This window comes from Perna viridis, chromosome 9 (genome assembly GCF_037379345.1).
Source record: "Perna viridis isolate PV_CMFRI_1.1 ecotype Kerala chromosome 9, ASM3737934v1, whole genome shotgun sequence".
Lineage (NCBI taxonomy): Eukaryota > Metazoa > Mollusca > Bivalvia > Mytilida > Mytilidae > Perna > Perna viridis.
In genome coordinates, this window is record NC_142453.1 from 7,166,328 (window position 1) to 7,186,908 (window position 20,581).

Below are 20,581 nucleotides of genomic sequence, written 5' to 3' on the forward strand. Positions count from 1 at the left end.
GTCCGAATTAAGCATCATCTCAAGTTATTGTTTCTGTATGTGTTTATCTACTTTTTTGTGGCGTTAGATTATTCCTTTAGATTTGGATGTGATATTGTGAGATTATTTTTTTATTGCGATATATCCTGGACAGCTTTGTTCTATGTGTCCTTGTTTTCCCGTTCAGTTTTCACTTAGTCAGTTACACAACGTGGTGAAACCTGTCTAAAGCGTCCACTCTTGTGTAACATGTTATAATTAGCCTCATCAGTTGTTCAATTTACGCCATTTAAGAATTCATTTAATGTAAAATATGGCTTATATAAAGATATATCAAATTTTATGTGAGAAAGGTATCCTTTTTTATTCAGAGATGAGTCTATACTTTGTTCACGATTACTCAGTGTTTCAGTTTTGATGGCTGTGTAAGAAAGTATCAGTTTTGTCGCGCGACGGTTTTAATGAATTGAACCACGTGACAATGTAACAATATTATTTCATCGAATTTAAATACCAATTACTTTGTGTCTCATGGTTGTCAATTTTGTGTGTTGTTGTCTGCTTTGTTTTTTGCAGTTGGATTTTTTTTTGGGAGACATTTTATTTTCGTTCCCTTTGTTCGTGATATCTTTATCGCCGATTTTATATAACAAAAGCAGCTAAGATTAGCATAGTATATTCGATAACTAAAAAAGATTGTATTAAGCAGTTTGCATTAAAAACCTGGTATTATCAATGTCCATATTTTATTAATGGATGTCCAATTGTTCAAACCATTTTCAATCTTTCATGACAATACAGATTCATACGATAAAGTTCTACTTTATTTAGATAGCAATTAATGAGATCACTGACACACGGGGTATGGAAAGCAGCTAACACACATCTTTTGTCTATCTAACTAACTATTTTAACAGCACTTTTATTCAAGAAATTATTGAAATTTTGTGTTAATTGAAAGCAAATTCTGATCGGTTACACGTAGACGAAAAACTTTTTTGTTAAAACAATAATAAAAGAGAGTTACAAAATCTTTGTTAGGTGCTTTCCTTTTTTGCCTGTTAATTTGTGATACAACCTTTGACTATAAAATAAATACGTTGAATGTACAGACAAAATGACAGTTTTACAACACAGTACTATCGTCCAATCGATATGCTTTTGTCAGGTTATTCTCGTAAATATATCTCTGCATTTGAATTAAATCAATTAATTTTCAGCAGAATACTATTTTAGACAAATATATCGTTTTGGTATGATTACAAAACTAGCGTCTTTTTCGCAGTAGAATCGGCAGAAAATGTTTGGATAATATTTGTTCCGTTTCTTTTAGTGTCTGGCGTGTGTCTTGATCAGTATTTTGCCTACAATGTAAGACAATAGGAATCAAAATATGCGATTAGATAAAATTGTGAAGAAATACTCCTTTTGAATGGTATTAACTTAGACCATATATTATCCCCCATTTCCTATTGTCCCCATCCCCATCCCCCACTGAGAAATTTCTATTCTCCATAGAAAATTAAGCACCTCGTCGAATCGCTTTTGCATATGTTTTGTCAAATATTTACATTCTCAACTTAATTTTAATATTTTTAGATTCTTCAACATTTAAGATAACAATTTTATTTAATTTTTAATATCAGTAAATACATTTAAATAAATTTCCCAATCCTTCTCATTCAAAATCCCCATCCTGCGTCTCCAATCTCCATCCCCAAAACTGTTGAAATTGAAAGTCCAAATGGAATTATTTTTTCTCGTCAGGGCAAAGTTTCTGCCTAATGCAGATAAAGTGTAATATGTACGTATATGTAGCTTTTACCTTATTATCGATGGAATATTAACATATATTTTACCAACCTATACATTTCCGATGATTGTCTGTCGTCATAATTTTGGGTTCCAATATCCTCATTGTCTAAACTGGCAAAAGGGTTGATGCTAACAAGGGCATGTCTTTCGGAACGTTTAAAATAGCCAGTATCAACCATACCAACACATTCGGCATATCTCTGGAAGTTTCGCTGAAGGTGTCGATAAACATCATTGTCCATTTGTTTCAGTTTCTCTAAGACGAACTTTAATTCCGAACCTTAAAAATTGATTTGTTAATATATATATGAGAAAAAGCAAATTTCGATTGTCAGCAACGAATGTTATGGAGAAATACTATATATTTTTTCTCGAAATACTTGCTTTTTTACGTGCATTTTGGGAGATACTACGTGTATTACTATTTTATCTTATAACATACAATTAAAACAAATGTTGTTTAATATTTATCACCAATAATAAGCAGTATCTTAAAGAAATACGGGCGTTCTACGTATAACCTAAGTATATTGAAAGAGAAATAACTCAATATTTTATATAACAGTCTTGGCAAATACCTTATTCTATTTTGGAATTATCATTTTATTCTAATGGTATTGCTATCGTTGTTACATTGCCTTTTTTATTGCATTAAAAAGGTATTAAAACAGAATAAATATTAAGTACTTCTCCATCTAAGAATCAGGCAAAATGTGTATAAGGTGTGGCTCATGAAGGAAAAAAAACAGATTTTATTGCATTTTCTAAGTGTTTATACCTGATAACCTCCAAAAATAACCATCGAAGTGTTTATACCCGATAACCACCGGAAATAACCATCGAAGTGTTTGTACCCGATAACCACCAGAAATAACCATCGAAGTGTTTGTACCCGATAACCATCAGAAATAACCATCGAAGTGTTTATACCTGATAACCACCAGAAATAACCATCAAAGTGTTTATACCAGATAACCTCCAGAAATAACCATCGAAGTGTTTGTACCTGATAACCACCAGAAATAACCATCAAAGTGTTTGTAAAATTTTGCTTTTAAAGAAATTGATAGGTCAAATTTAGTTGAAATGCACTACGGAAAAATGGCGGGAAAATTTTCCCGCACTCTCCCAATATGAGCAGTAAAAAAAATTCTACATCACGGATCCTTCAGGATAAACTTAAATAGCTTTTTGGTTGTTTACTAGATGTACTGAATACGTTTTAGGCAAACATGTTTAAATTAAGGAAAATGATGTACCACCCATTGCCTGATTGTTACAGAATGGTACTTAATTACTCAAGCTATGGTTTCACGTGATATAGCATCAATTTACATTTTTTATTAATGTTTTATGTTTTGTTTTTGTTTTTGTTTTTTTTTTTTTTTGGTGATTTATTCTTATTAATCTCATGTATTGTCTGTATTACTTTTGGAATCTTTGCAATGCTGTAGAATTTAAATAAAAATAATAAAATTCGAAACATTTTTTTTAATTGATATACCTGTTTGGTCGGAAAGACTAATAACGGATCTAAGCGGGTTTTCTCCACAAGGATGAGCTGGGGCTAATTGATATAAACACATGTAAATAAAGAATATCTTTATCAAGTCTTTCTTTTTTACCATTCTTCTGTAAGTCAGTACTCCTGAAAAGAAAAGGTATAATCAGATTATTTATATCTATTGCCAGGCAATGCTTTCTAGATTTATTATCTATATAGTTTAGAGATCGTATAATTTTGATACACTTACTTTTCATGATCATAAGTAGGCGTGGTAGTCAAGAAAACTAATGAGTGTGTGTAATAGAGACATGACAGGCTGGTATATTTGAATTTCTTGTACTAATCTTTTTTTTTAAATTATAATCTCATTTAAAAGTCACAATACTGAATTATACAATTTCTAATAAATGTAGAACTTCAAAATGATATTTTTTTCATCCATAACTATAATATGTAATAAGCAGGCAGTGGGTGATACATGGTATGAAAAGAACACACCATTTGAAAAGTTCAATTTGACTATTTGCTTCATCAGAAACAAGGAAAAAGACCATATTTTCCATATCAATATCATGTTAGAGCATCGAGTTTTAATTTCATTGAAATACACTTAAAAAGATCATTTCAGTTAAACAGTCCAATAGCAACCGCCTCCCAAATAAATCAAAGACTTTCATTTATTGTATGGCATCTTGTGGTACAATTTCATGAAGATATATCCCCGTGCAGGTTCGGGTGTTAAAAGAATAGGCCTGCAGCAGCGCTAAGCTTGTCGTAAAAGGCGACTAAATAGTGCTCAGAACCTTAGATGGGGGCTAGGGAGATCTGCCCACAGAGCAACTGGAATGTGTACCCCAGGTGGTGGAATGGGGTACCCCTGGCGTGTTGCATGCTGAGGTCTTCAGGCTATAATACGGAAAACCTGACCGCAAACCATAGTGGTGCACCGTGTTGGGAAAGATGCCACGTTCCTCGCACGTTAAAGAACCCTGCTGTGGTATTCTCCCGGAGTAGGAACCATAGGGCTCCGCCACAGGAGGCTAAATTGCCCGACCCTACCCACCTCTCCCTATTTCTAGTGGCAATCAAAATTTGTCGACCCCATTGTCCTTGTGTCCCATCCCTTTTTCATTTCATCATCATTTCATGTTCATTTTATCATCAATTTCATGTTGATCGTCTGAATATAGCTGAAATATTGCTGCTCGGACGTTAAACCCCAACAAACAAACAAACAAACATAAAGATATATACACTTTTTTTATCATTTTTTTTTTCATCCGGACATATTTTTCAATGGTAATTACACCAGAAATCTGTGCAATTAGTTTATACCAAGTTAATAAAATACAATACCGTCAATAAATTTAGTAAAAACAAGGAAGGATCGTTACTTCACGTGTTATATTTCTCTTCTCAAGAAGTGGTTTTCCAGGTTTGAAAGTAACCTTACAAAACAAAAGTATACAAAATTGAGATCCAATATATGTACAGACAAATAATTCACATTTAACGGTCTTCTGATTGTTGAATGTCATTTATATATAGTTGTTTCTTTTTTTGTAACGATACACAAATTGTATAAATTTATTTTTTTCTATGCAGTCATGAAAGCACTGTATTTCCCCAAAGAGTGTAGCAATTAGGTTATATCATATATTATAGCATAGAAGGATATAAGTCAATACATTTTGTCTACGGAACCTATTATATAAACAAAGAACGGATTCTTTATTCTCTCTGTCGTGTTTTATTTCGACCACGAAACTATATTTGGAAAAATATCGGTTACAACGTGCTCCTGAATACTCAATGAACGAGCTAGTGACAAGCCTTTTTATGTACACCAAAAATCGTAAAAGATAAATTTGATATATTTGTTTACATAATTGGTAATTTTGCAGTGTGTAATGCATTTAGGAATGAGATACCCGAGTTGACCAATCAATCACTTTCACACTTTCAGTCATTCGAAGTTTGCTTCTGTTTACAGGTTTCCTATATATAATGTAAAGTGAAAATTAATTTGTCAATCCTAAAACATTTTTTCTGATTTTCTTAACGGTAACAAATACAAATTTAAGATCAAATCTTAGAAGCATCGAGGGACTGTTAGGAGAATGACAGGAAGTTACATCTCTCGAAACTCTTTGCGGATTTCTTGATTTGGTGTAGCAGAGATTACTGAATGAGAAAACAAACTGTACTAAAGATTACGGAGGTTTAGTTTCTTCTTTATTATAGAAGTCAGCCAAGAGACAAGTCGTCTCAAATCTAAAAGGGCCTTGGACGGCATCGAATTTATATTTAAAAAAAAATATATTTATTGATTAGACCTCCCTAGCTTACAACTTCGTCCGCTGATAACATGGATAAAGAGATTTTATTGATTACATGGGATAAATAAACCCATCTTTAAACAGTCAATATTAAAGTAGGGATTGTTTTGTTTTGTTTTGTTTTTTTTTTGTTTTTGTTTTTGTTTTTGTTTTTGTTTTGTTTTTTTTAAGTGTACCACGGGCAACGGGCATTGAAGTTATTTCAAATTGACCGGTTTAGGGGACAAAATGTTTTATTCAATCAGAACGCGTGTTACTTTTGAAATAAGATTATTTCAAAATATTAATGATATTTGACTTTCTATTAAACCTTTTACATTTTTTGTAATAAAGAATTACATATTCCTAATAAACGTTTGATTCTCTGTCACTGTATGATACATTGCCCCTGCTAATTCATTAATAGCAACAATTTAAAAACACCATAATTTTCTCATATTTTCGGTGTGTTATTGTTGACTATCTAATATGGGACTAGAAAAAAATGTTGAAACTTGTATGAAGTACAACAATATTTAAGTTTTATTCACGTTTATATTCTCCTTTACAATAGGGTTAAAAAATACACATATTCAGTGAAAATATATTACTCTTATTCAAATACACACTTAAAGATTACATACTAGTGTTTGTTATATTTAACAAACTCTTTAGTCATAGCTTTTCCGAATGTCTATCGTATTCATATTAGAGAAAATCATCATGGAGCTAATGTACTTCCTTTGTTTATTATTGTTGTTTACAAAACCAGGTAAGTGGCAAAATTCTAAACATCTTGCTCCATTTAAATTTCTACTTCGCCTTCCCCATATCATTTTGAAATACATTGTACAGGTAGCAGATAAATGAAATCTAATAAAGATGATATACTTGTGGTGATATTTGGCTTTTGTATGCACTTTTACTGGAAATGTATAAATGATTGATATGAAAGGATGATACCTTTTTGCTCTTCTTTATTCTATTTAGATTCAACTTGCTGAATTGTTTTGTGTCTGTCAAGCATGTAAAGTTAATCTTAAAAACTTCCCGTCTCTAACGGTGTCATCTGATCATACATCCATCTCATACTAGTAAATTAGCATGTACGATATATTCACCCTTGGGGCTGCAAAATTAATTTCGAGAAAATTTCCCAGTGGTAGATATCTCAAAAGGTTAACTTGTTTGAATAATCAACAGGGACAATTTAATAAACCAGAGATCAGTATTATAACCGGAGTTGGTTGGGGTTGTACGTTTTAATCTTCTAACACGATGATGGACGGACAATGGAATCAATTAAGATATTGTAAATGAACATTAGTACATGACATATTGGTTTGTATCGACAATGTAATATACCTAAATGCTTCTCCGATTTATTGAATCGCTATAATTAAAAAGCTCTTGCCATCCCTTTTGAGATTTCTTCATATTTAAATTTTTATGCATTATCGCATTTCGTGAATCAATTCAATCATAGGTGCTGATAATATACCAGTTTAACAATTTGTTTCCGGTGAAAAAAAAAGTCTAGTTTTTTTTTCTGGAAGGTGTTAGCTTACAATACAGATTTTCCTCCTTAGTAATGATTGAAGTAATCATTTACTCGTGGATCATTACGGCGTATCCATCTGCGCCATGAAAACTGATTTGTTCAACATGTCATAGTTTTTATTTCCTCTTTCGTCCCCCCTTGACTTGACTTTTTATTAGCAACTAGGCGGGTGTTGCTAGAAAAGCAGAGGACGCTTACCCCGACGGTGTACCTAGTTGATGCTCCCAGCTTTTGGTGGAGCCCGAGATGATCATTTACTTAGGTTGCCTTGTACACGTTATTTTGGTTATTTAATGTTCTTGTTTGTGTGTGTCTGTTTTCTATGTCTGGTCTTTGTCCTTGGAGAACATTATTTTGGTTTCTAGAATTTTATGTTCACTTGATTACTCTTACTCGTAAACATCTTCAACTAATTGAGTTACATTTCGTCAGAACATGTACATGTAGCATTTTATTACACAAATTGATTATATATAACAGCACTGTGGTCATTGCATAAAATAATTAGAAATGTAATGTTGAATGAAGTTTATCTGGGCAGAATATATTGTTTAAGGATTACATTCTTTTGATTTCCTTGACTACTTTTTTTTTAAATTAAAGTAATGGATGTTTGTTGGTCTATTCATGAATAACAAGTATTTCAAAGTATTGTGAAATTATTTGATATCTTAAATGCTAGGCCAGTATAAAAACAAAAATAGCTACTCATTATGCTCTTTTTTAAATGAGCATTTGAAATGTTATGAAATGAATAAAACCAGAGGAATACAAAATCTGCAATGTGTTTTATTGTAATTATTACTGTAAAATATTGTAATGAATAAATGATAATATCAACTTATTCCGTCAAACATGTATGTATAATCCGTGTCTGTACGTATGGGTTTAAATATAAATGGGGATTGTACATGGGGGACGAGGATTTCGAATGAAGCAATCGGAGATTTCGAATTAAGACAGTGAGAGTTTTCCCCACAGAGCAGTTATTTAAGATATATCACGATTATTTTTATTTCTAATTTCTATATTTTATTTGACATAATCGTATTAAGTAAATAGAAGAAACAATTGCTATTAAATATATTTTCTTAGCTAACATTTTGAATCAAGAACAACTTTAAAGTATTTTCAAAACATCACATGACCATCAAGAAAGATCAAGATACTATCATATTTAATAAGTGTTCGTATTTTGTTTAATACCTATTAGTGACAAAATCATCGTTAGAAATCCTGTAGTTCATTGTTGCATAACATATAATAATCAACCTTTCTATGCTTATTTAAATAACACTATAACAATAAAGCTCCAAATGATAGCACTTTCCGTATACCCGTTACACCCTTCATTGCGTGCTAGGACATTGTTGCTTTGAGCAGATAATTTGTGGACATAAACCAATATAATCCCCAAAAATCTTTCATAACACAGTGTTAGCCAATCATTTGCAAGATATGAGTGACGCCGACCATCAGCTGACTGTTCCTATACTTGGTTTAATTTTCTTTTTCGTGCTAACATATATACTCAATACTGTTAGACCCGGTTTGCACTCATATGTGGTATTTGTAATACATGACAGGCAGAGGGGTCTATCACACACGGTGTAAAGCATTGAAGCGTTTACACAGTCCCCGAGCATAGTCATACAATGTACATACACGTTATGTTGGTTCTGAAACAAGTACTTTAGTATAGGAAACATTTTCAGGCTATTTAGAAGTAGATAAAATTTAGCAAGATTTAGATTTTGTAATTTTGATTCATAAGAATTTTGAATGTTTACTTGAGTACGTGACTGTTAGTGTTTGCAGTTTTATTCTCTTTTGATAGAGAACTGTTTAAGTAGGACTAATGTGAAAACAAAAATTTTATACATGTATCTGCAAAAAACAAATCGATAGTATATTGGTATGGGCTGACAGCGGCTTCGTCGTCGGCAGCGTCCGTGTCGTCGTCGTCCATATTCACTTGGTTTTCGTGCGATGACTTTAGTTATGGTAGATCAAATGTTATGAAATTTTGATATCATTTTACTAACTACTAAAGAAACGCTTCTATTTAACTTTGAGTTAATAACCCCTACCATTTCAGGACCATCCATGTAACTGACAGATACCACACTGTTAATCGAAAAAAAAACTGAGAGTCCAGAATTTTACTAACTGAAAGGTAACGTACATAAAGTGAAATGGTCAGTCCTTAACATGACATATCAAGTTCAACACATCCATGCAAGTACACCTTCAAGAAAGAAGCATTGTTATATGTATATGACTTGTTTTATGGTTATGGCAAGAATTGTGGAATTTGTTCCCCATTTAAATGTTTAGTATAATATGTTAATGGATATTTATCAACATAATTCAATTATTGATATCAATAAATGAAGGAGTTTTCTAAACAATGCAAACACATTCAAGACAAGAACGTATGTATGTTCAATCAAATATGCCTTTCGGGCAATACCCACACTTGTTTGAATAACAACAAAAAATACAATAAGTTGATTTCAGCAAAATAACTTGTGATCAAAATATAATAACGAAGTTCTTTGCATATATCTAAACATCTTTAGAATAAAGTGTTGCAGTTGCAGCTTCAGTGGTTTACTAAAATCATGATAAAGCGTCCAATGAACTTTAATTTCATAATGTCCTCTGTCAAGCACTCAATTAACGAGTGTATCGATAAATATGAGAATAATTTAGAACAATGGTCTTAAATAGTTCGGTTTAAATACATCGTCCGTTTTGTCCGTCTTTAACTTTTTTGTTTTTCTTTTTATTACACTTTCACTTTTTGAAGTCAAGTCATCACTACAGAAATCTTGTGGTGGTCATAATGAACTCGTGGATCATTATTGTGTATCCATCTGTACCATGAACACTGATTTGGTCAACGTATAATAGTTTTCCTTTACTCTTTTGTCTACCCTTGACCTACTTTTTTATGAGCACCTCGATAGATGTTCCTACAAAAGCAAAGGACGATTGCCCTATCACTGCACCTGGTGCATGATCCCAGTTTTTAGCGGAGCCCGAGTTCTTCATTTACTTTTGTTACTTTGAATGCATTATTTTTGGTTATTTTCATGTTCTTTCTTGTGTGTGTGTGTTTTCCATGTCTGATCTTCGTCCATGGAGATCATTCTCTTGATTTTCACTTGAATCTTTGTTCCCTTGATTACACTTTAAATTCATTTTTCCAGAAACTACCATGCAGTCTATTCAAAATGTTTATACTGCACAAGTTATCGATTTGTTTCTCATAGAAATCCTCTAATTATAATATAGTTAATTTCATACAAATATAAAAAAAAAACTATTTCTCCTTTTTAGAACAAAACAATCAGTTTTGTATTTCTGTGAAATAAGTTTTTCGAACATGTCTAGACAGATATTTATCTCTTTAATTACAACTACAGGATTTATTATTTCACTTTCTGCAATTGTTGATCACCGCAAAAATGCAAGTTATTTGCAATAAATCTCAAAGTGCTTGAGATCAAAGTCGTGTAAAACACGTATTCAATATCACGTTTCTATGAGAGTTGCTAGTTCCGGAGAAGAAACCTTAAGAATCAGGTACATGGAACATGATATGAAAAAAACGACAATTCTGAAAATTTAATTTGACTATTTGCGCCAAAGGAATTAACGAAAAAAGACCAGATTTTCCATATAATTTTAATAAATTGATCTTTTATTTAATTGAAATGCATTGAAAATGAACATTTCAAGGGCAAATAACCTCATTTTTTCCAACATTCTATTAAAATATTTTCTGAGCAAATCCAGTGCTGCAGAGATCAATTGATGGTCTTTTTAAATAGAGAAAGCGTCCTTGAGTGAAATTAAACTGTGCGGTCGGTCGGTTTGACATTTGACATGCATGTTACTGATTTTGTCCTTTTTGCCTGATTCTTACAACAACTTACACTTATGTGATAAAACTTAGCCAAAAGCTGCGGTGATAGCTAGTGAAGGGTCAACAATACATATAACGGCAACCGTATATTTATTTAACTATTACGATGTTATGTTCATTTACCAATTGTTTTATACTCAATTGTGTTTTTCGATTTATCTTTTTAATTTGAGAGGGTTTTTGTCCATGATTTATTATTATTTGTTTTTGTTGTTGTTGAAAAACTCAATACGACATTGAAAGGGTAATGATTTATTAATCAGGCCTTTGTTCACTGCATTTTCTTTTTAAGGAGGATTACCTATATGAACAATATATTTTTTTACATTTATATGATACTAGGTTTTAGCAGAATATTTTATTAAACGAAAACAGAAACAAGAAACATGAGTGTTACTTTTTATTTAACAAACAGTACCAAACAATAAATATCCCATTGTTTAAAACTGAAATAGGAATACCTTACGATGACATTTATGAAGGTAGCCAAATGTAAATGATTTACATCATTTACTAAACATACATAAACCATTGCATGTTTCAATACATATAGTTAGATGTTTAGATGTAACCACACATAATTACTTTAGAAAATTTGTTTGCCCTTCACGAACTCATAAAATATGCAAATTATGCATTATAATTTTATACATGACTACATTATCTAGATAAGCTTTATATCTATTTTGTAATATATCAATTTTACCATCGTATATGCTGAAGAGGTCACGCTTATAGTTTTGCTGTTAAATTGTGCAAGCATTATTTACGGTTATAAAGCATATATTAAGTTTTAATATAAAAAAAAAAGTTGAATACCAATAATTGATTTTTGTTGCTATAGATTTCAAAGCTCCGAACAGCCTCTGATGTTCGAAATTTACACAAGACGCGGCAGTCAGCCCTCTCAGAAAATGCAAGAATCTTGCTAAGTTAGATAAAAGTGAATAATTTTATGCGATGTTATCCGATTGTCAAGCGACGTATGATTTGAATTAGGGCCGAGCATTTCGAAAGGTCTAACTGTGGAGGTTTGTAAGAGAGGAAACGAACGTCCGAAGCTGCGTTGAACTTGATAGATTTCGATTTAAAACTGCTCAAAATGGCATTATGTTCCGTAAGATTTACTACTTAAACTCTTCATTGCTTGATCTTTTGGTTATTATTTGTTATCACTTTGTACTAATCAACATTAATCAATGTTTCATAACCTTCAAATAAGAGTTTTATTTGTTAATTTCCTATTTTCTTTTTCAAATTTAAATTTTAGTATTTATTTATTTGATAAAAAATTTTAATTTTAAAAATCGAGGAAAATTATAAGTGCAAATAAATTCTTATAAAACTGAAACATATATTAAACGGCACTGAACAGGATCGATTAAAATACAATATTGGATTATAACTACTGGTCAGTCGAGACTGATTGTAGTACATGTTCATATCAAATGTGTGATTTTGTAAGTAAGATTCAGGACATTTGTGTTCCTTAGAATATACAAAAAGTTCAAACTACGAAATATTTTCGTCTGTTAAAGTTCAAGAATCACAAGATAATAAAATGATAGTACAGAATACAAAATCCTACCTTAGATTTAAGATCAAGTATCTTCAAATGGATCCATGACGAATTTTTCTCATACCCATAAAATCATTTCTTTAAAAAATGATGTTCCCTACGATCGAACATTCTTATAAGTAATTTGTGACTCAGCACGATCGGATTTTCAACACGTCCGTTCCGTAAACGTATTCTGATATTAATTCATACCATTGAGCACTACCTCCTACACAGAGTGATTGAAACAACCCATCCCAAAAAGATGAAGAAATGTTCGCTACAAAAAGTCGACATAAAACTTCATTGCTTGGCTGTGCAAAGTTACTCATGTATGACGTTAATGTTATTTGACGATCATTTCCATTTTCAATGGGAATTTCAGATTAAGAAAATCATTGTCATATTGTACTAATTACAAGAAAATAAATAGTAGAAAAAATAAATCGAGTCAATGAATTACATTATAACAGATCACATTTATTCGTTGTAAAAGCTATTATATTATTTTAATTATCAGGTTAACAGTTTCCATGCTGAGCCACTATGAGAATTCTTAACCACAAAAGTTTTGATGTCAAAATTAATTGATAACCGTGACTTCGAAAATGTAAAACGCGTTATTATTTCTTCATCAGAATTGAGTCGGATTTCGTTCTATTGAGAAATGTCGTAAAATAACTGCACCTGTTTGAACTGACTTTCCCTAAATTTCAGTGGCAATTAATTGACGTGCAGTTATGCCTTTACTTGTAATGTACAATGTTCTGACATCTCTGTTTGAATATGGTTTACGCTCCCCCGTTATTGTTTAAAATTTGCTTTTTGATCTTTGTATGATTTTGATGCCTTTTTTTATTGAACGAAAATATAACTTCTATCATATATTGAAAGCAAAGCAGCCATTGTTGTCTTTTTTTCGCACGTATATCAGTCATTCTATCTGTGTGTGTTTATGAAGAATGGTAATTAAATTGCCGACTAATCGACGGTTATACAGACGTCCCAGTGACAGGCAAGTATAATACTTATTTTTTTAAGTTTGTTTCTCAAAGCAAACCAACCAATCAGAAAAAATCAAATTGATTACAAAAATCATATAAGGATATTTGATAACCCCAGAGGTTTTATTCAATTTTTGATCTTTAAGATTTGTTTTTTTAAAATGCTCGGTGTTCTTTTGCATGGTCTCAATCCACATATTCCATTAGTAGACATTTGTATGAAAATATTTAGGCATGAAAAGTGAGTATAACATCGTTATTTTTTTCCATAGACTTTGGCTGCATTTCTGTCATATATATTATGCTTATAATTGTGTAATGCCTACAGCGTACAGTAATGTCATAATCACCACCCTGAATGCGAGCCGTTTTTTTTTATTTGTGAACGTCTTCATTACCAATGAAATGTGTTACATTGTTAAATATTCTTTTACAGAAGTCCCTGAGCAAATATGCATTTTACATGTCAATTCTACAATATACATAAAGGGCAAATAACCATATAGAATGGCATTCAATTGCATTATTTTGTTGATGTACTATTTTCGATTGTTTTGAATGTAAATTTATTTATTTTACTTATTGTAAAAAATCTATTAATAGAACACATAACATAATATCCCCAAAGATTTACATTTGACATAATCTACAAAAATACGCAACCGAATTAACTTAGTTTTCACAAAATAAAATCAAAGACAATAAGAAGAAAAATGATACGAAACAACATACTTGAATAGCTGTACCAGGAAAGAGTAATCAAGGGAACCAAGGTTCTACGGTAATCAAAAGAATATAATGCAAGGACAAAGACCACACATGGAAAACAGACATACACCACAAAGAATATAAAGGATAATACAGAAAACAAAAAGAAAATGAGCAACTCGGACTCCATTCAGAATAATAATTATGGTAATTGATTGTGATGGTGTTAATACACTATATCACATGTTTTATATCAATGACCTTTCTGAAATGTGAATTTTGCAATAATATGAATGTTTAAAATGACTTGTTTTAACTTCTGTCGTAATAATAGATGGTAATTACGGTCAGGAATTTTCAAACGAAATTTCAAGTGGTAAAATCCACAGTGAAAATTTTCAATAAAAATATTGTGTGCTGTGTTAAGAATAAGTGGTATTGTTTGTTCGAAATTTCCAAAATCGTACTTATAATCGCACATAGTGTGTTTTGGTGTTCTTTGTATTTTGCAGGTGAAATACATTATCAATTGTGTTGTTTTCGTAAAACGATTCTGCTTAGCATAACTGTTCATTATTAATGTGTCCATACTTATTTTCATTAAGAGACAAGGGTATTCCTATCTCTAGCCATGTTAGATTTCCTTACTTCATTCACGGGTGAAATAAAACACACTTTGTTTGTGACGTTACAACAAAACTTATTATGACATTGTGTAAATAAAAAAAAATGGGAAGCATTTCAGATTTCCTCGGATAAAATTTCAATGTTCTCTAACTCAACAGAGCCTGTTTAGAAAACTTGAAATGTCTAAGTTCTTTGCTGTATTATGTATTAGTTTTCTTTCTTCTCTATTTTATCTCAGTATTTTTATTTTTATCTAGTGTTTCCCGTGTTTATGGTATATATTTCACCAAACGTTTTATAAGGAATAAAGGTATTACAATATCGGTCTGAGTATTTCATAAACTTGTACTGGAATAAGCATCATATGATCAAATTTGGATGTTTACATGAATATCGCTATTGACGGCTACAATTGTACTTATCAGGGTCATGTTGTTTGTGAATAATTGAAACTTGTTATAACTTGATAGTTTAGCCTGTCGGTGTCGAAAACCCACAATACAATGTTATTATGTTTACAAATACTATATTTTCATGTAACGATCGTCCTTTCTGTATTTTTATCTGCATTTTGGAGAAAACATCAATGGGTTTCTCTTTTTTCGTTGGGAACCAAATTTCGTGGTTTGGTCTACCCACGAAAACCACGAATATTGGTACCCCACGAACAAAAGTACTGTCACAGTACAATCTATATATTTTTTATCTCATAAGCGTAACAACTGCGTGTGTTTCTGAATAAGAAATACATGTAAATGCGAGTGCATGATTTATTTCCTTTCTGATTTTTATATCGACTGATACTTAAACATGTATCACTGTAATAAGAAAAGTTGAATAACTGCGATTTGTTTGCTTCGCCATTATATTTCAACTATAAGCTTATTTATCTTATTATCTTGTAATTAGTTATGATTTTTATTTGGAGTAACGGTATCACATACAAAATAACTATAAAAGGATAAATAAAATTAGAAAATTTGCCATTAAAAAAGGTCCTTTCTTATGTAAGTATGACTGCTCGTGTAGTACTTAATGATCAAAAATCTTAAAAATATATATATTTTATTATTTCGATCTTTAAAAATGCTGAACTAGATGTAATTGTAATTTAGGGCCAAACGTTTCACATGTTAAACACACGTATTCACGAAGAGTAATCAAGGGACTCAAGGTTATAGCGGTAATCAAAAGAATGTAATCCAGGGACAAAGACCAGACATGGAAGACAGACATACACAACAAAGAACATAAAGAAACTAAAATCATACATACAAAGTAACAAAAGCAAATGACCAACTTAAAAACTGGCAGCATGGACCAGGTGCACCGGTAGGGTAAGCGTCCTCTGCTTTTCTAGATACACCCCCGTGTAAAGTCAAGTCAGGGGTACACAAACGAGGACAGGAAAACTATGACCCGTTGAATAAATCAGTTTTCATGGTGCAGATGGATACACCATAACGATCCACGAGTTCATGATGACGACCATAAAACTTCTGTAGTGATGACTTCAATACTAGTGAGAATTATAAAGTGATATAGAGAAAAGCGTGAATAACCAAAATATAATTACGAGTGCCAAAGAATACTAAGATTAAAGGAATGTGCAGACAACTTGTTCCAAGCATGAATTAAATTTCTGAGCTAGCTTGGCATGAATGATCATGTTTTGGTGAAAAGTCAATAAATCACCGACATATGTAGACAAAGTTTTTATCAATCATTTATAAAAAAGAAGTTGCAATTCATTGTAAATAATTGCATTATTTCTCCTTATCACTCATCACTGTATCTCACTTTTATTTGTTGTATCTCACACCTTAATTTGTATCTAGTTTTTTCAGGTTTATTTGATTACAGTGATGGGTTGATAGTTCATACATTGTCAATATTAAAATCAATGTTGGAGTGATATTTACTCTAATTCGTTCGGCTTATAAACTTGTGTGCACAATCCCGGCAATTGAAAGGCAATGTAGATAAGTAGTATTGTAATTTCACCTTCAATTAGATACCATTTGCCTTTTTTTAAATTTAAATTTTTAAATTAATAAAAATCAGTTTGCGTTTCGTGCAATAGCCATTGGTTGTGATTGTGTAAGCTTTAGCTTTTGCATACTAATGGTAAGCATTATTTTGTCAAACTAGAACTAGGCTCGATCTAAAAATTGTGCACATAAATCGTTGATTTTCGGTAAATCATTTCAAAATCTTTTGTTTTTATCTCCTATACCATGAATTTGAAGTAGCAGGCTATCCAAGGATTTTGGAAAACCTATGTGTATTATGTTTGTCGTGTAAAACTGAGTGTTAGAACTAATCACCAATTCGTATTAAATATCGATAGATCAACAACGTACCTAAAAACTATGGCCATGAAAATTTTGATTATTTTCTCAAAAACTTTTACAAACTTTTTAATTATATTTTTATACGATGCAACAAAAGGAAGCTTTTTTCACAGGGATCTAATTTATAAAACTTAATACAGCTATCAAATAACCAGGAAGCAGCAAGATGACATATGTTCACATTAAATAGAGGAGGAAGTCTTCATAAATGGTACTCTATTCGAATTAAATGTATGATCTTAGAATCACTAAAAGTCTGAATTCAGTCTTGGCAGAAGTTGTCTGTCTTGCAAATACGGAAGTGTATAAAATGGAAAAACTTGGCCGGAAATAGAAATTTCGTTTTCAGAAATTGCACTGCCCTTAATGAGACGGTAATTAATTTCATATATAAATTGGGGTAATGAGTCCTTGAGTGCAAAATAAATGAAGGACTTGTTAAAATATTTGAGCAGTGAAGGATGAGGTTTTCAATGGGGTAGGATGAAGAACATCTGAAAGGTTTTTATTTCCTTAACCTGTAACTATTTACAAATAAATGCGATTTGTGTTTTAATGATAAGAATGACACATAACGATGATAAAAAAGAACTCAAATGGGTTACTATTGGAATTGCAGAATTGTCGGTTAGAAATGAAAACAGAATAACTGAATGGTGAGAATAGAATATCAAATATTGTGAATGTTGGACAATTATTTCATTTTAGGGCCAAAAAAATAAGTAATTATGAACTTCGTTAAAGCATTTTTTTATTATTCCATGATCAAATTTTCATTTTCAATTAATCGAATAATTGAAAATTGCAATCCATTTCTTTTCAATTGTAAGATATAATTGACTGATATTTAAGAATAATTTAAATTGAAATGAAATTAAAATTGGCTGAGATAAGTACAGCGCAACTCTCGTAGGCATGTCTTGTAATTTCAATTCATTGTATATAAATCATATTTTATTCATAAGAAAGAGTCATTATGTTTTTCCCTGTTAAAACCATCATATAATAGTACTTCAAAACACTACAGTTAATTATGACTAAACCGAAGCCAACGTTAGGAAAAGTAAAACGTGTCTGCACCGGGTTAAAGCGGGTTTTAATATATAACGTTAGCTCACAACATGACGCAAACTACATGTATATATGATTGATAAAAAGTTCTATATTATTTGTTGGTTTGAGCAATAAAATTGATATATTACACAAATTTATATGTATTACGTAATTACTAGATAAGAAGATTATAATTATTTTAAGAAAGTTAAAAGTGTACAACCATAGCAATTAACGGTGATTAGTAGTAAACCAAATGAGTCTTATATTTACATGTATTCATAATGCAACAAAGTTTTATTGCGTTTTACATATATCTGTAGACTTTCCATATCGATAACGCATGAAAATGTACCCATTTTGTGCTACAAATTGAAGTACATACCTTTTTGAACTTTTAAATATATATAATACTGCGCGTATTTTTTTAAATAACTATAAGAAATATGAAACAAAATGAACGCAACCTTACAAACAAACAAATAAGTCGCCAGTTGTATAGGTTAAATACAAAAATACTTCAATTTAGATTTTCTTTTTATCACTAAAATTTTGTGTCAAATCCTTGAAATTAAGCGACCTACATGGCCGGTTTCTGAGTAAATGACGGATGTTATTTTTTTATCACGGACGCCTGCGAAGCAATGACGAAAATAAGCCTTCCAGAAAAAAAAATGTTATCATCATAATTTACCTCATATCCTCAATGGTGTCATGATTTTGTTCATTCTCATATCAATGAAGCCCTAGAGAATACAGCTATACAGGATAATGCATAGATCGACCTTTTTATTCGAATAAATTTTGCTAGCATTTTTACAATGTTTTATGCATCAAACCTTTATTCCTTCCAGTACACTCAGTGTACAAAATCAGCAATAACTCTATGAATAAAGTCTTGATTTTAACATAGAAAATAATTCTTACAAAAATCAAGGACTTACCTAGGAAGGGTTAACATCACGTTAGGATTCTCAACACATTGTACATTCTTGGTGCAGCCTCCTTAGATAGAGCATCCTCCTCTTAATTAAGAAATTATAATTTGGTATTTCTTTTTATTGTCTCTAAAGTCATCGTGACAGAATACCGTGTTGGTCCATTAATAACCCACTACCAAAATTCTTATCACAGAATATTGGCTAAAATAGTTATGATGTATAAAGGTTGGTATTTGATAATTGTTTATTTCATATGCGACTCATGATTTTATTATACTGTCCGATAATGTTGCCAACGAAAGGAGAATCACTATATAGATCGAACCCTAGACTTCCAGTTTGTGTTAATTGCAAACTGTTCGTCTTTAATTGCTCTATTGTCCATTGTCACATTTCTTTTATTAAAGTAGGTATGGTATTAGGTACTTCCGGTGAAGTTGGTGACCATTATAGGAGAATCTAATGCAAGCATAATTGATTTATTGTATTTTCCTCACGTTCACCTCTGCATAGTTTATAGTACTGTATGCAAAAAAAACCTCATTATAATTAAACTTTTGCTATATCTTTTGCCAAACAGTAATCAATGATATAGCGTATGTTGAGAACAACACAAAAATGTTCAATTAAGCAAAATTAATCTAAGAAAATTAGATACGATACTTCTCCCGTTACAGTAAAAAGTGTCTCAATCCGACAAATTGCCTTTAACATATTAGGGAAACAAAACATCAAAAGTTTATGCTTATAAACGCTTTTTCGACAAAATCACAACGAAAACCATTGGCTGAGTAAAAATACTTTAAGTTTCTGGACACAAATTTATGAAACAAAATTCTTTAGATAATTACAAATGCATTGAACGAAGCTTTAAAAAGTTTCAGTCATGTGCTCAATTTAAACAATTTCCATTTAAAAGATACATAGATTTTTTTTCTCCTTGTATTCTGAAAATTAATGGTATTGAACTATTATCAAAATAGCTAAATTTTCATTAGAAATAAGTTAATAGAAGAAAACAAGGGTAAATCAACTAAAAAATGCAATTGAATCAAAATGAAGTTCTATTACTCATATGCAATATGGCTGGTTTCGCTGGTGGAGCAGGACATGCTTACCCTTCCGGTTTTTTGTGGTAAATTACAATGCTAGTGATTTAGTTTTTTTTGTGTGACATCAGATTTTCCATATTTTCAGTTTTTATGTGCAAAATGTTTTGTTT

The 20,581-nt window shown here is 31.2% G+C and overlaps 1 protein-coding gene across 2 annotated transcripts; it reads right to left on the bottom strand.

Moving 5' to 3' along the window:
- Positions 1–690: 690 nt before the first annotated feature.
- LOC148606505 (uncharacterized) lies at positions 691–19,599 on the bottom strand. Of its 2 annotated transcripts, none has more exons than XM_088544909.1 (4): positions 19,363–19,599; positions 3,299–3,442; positions 1,843–2,074; positions 691–1,343 (listed from the first exon to the last, which is right to left on the bottom strand). In XM_088544909.1, the coding sequence occupies exons 2-4, from the start codon at positions 3,420–3,422 to the stop codon at positions 1,247–1,249; spliced, it is 453 nt and encodes a 150-aa protein (XP_088401035.1). In that variant the 5' UTR covers positions 3,423–3,442; positions 19,363–19,599; the 3' UTR covers positions 691–1,246. The 2 variants fall into 2 exon arrangements, with proteins under 2 accessions (XP_088401035.1, XP_088401034.1); XM_088544908.1 differs by lacking the exon at positions 19,363–19,599 and adding an exon at positions 12,703–12,956 and having other exon boundaries at positions 692–1,343.
- Positions 19,600–20,581: the final 982 nt, after the last annotated feature.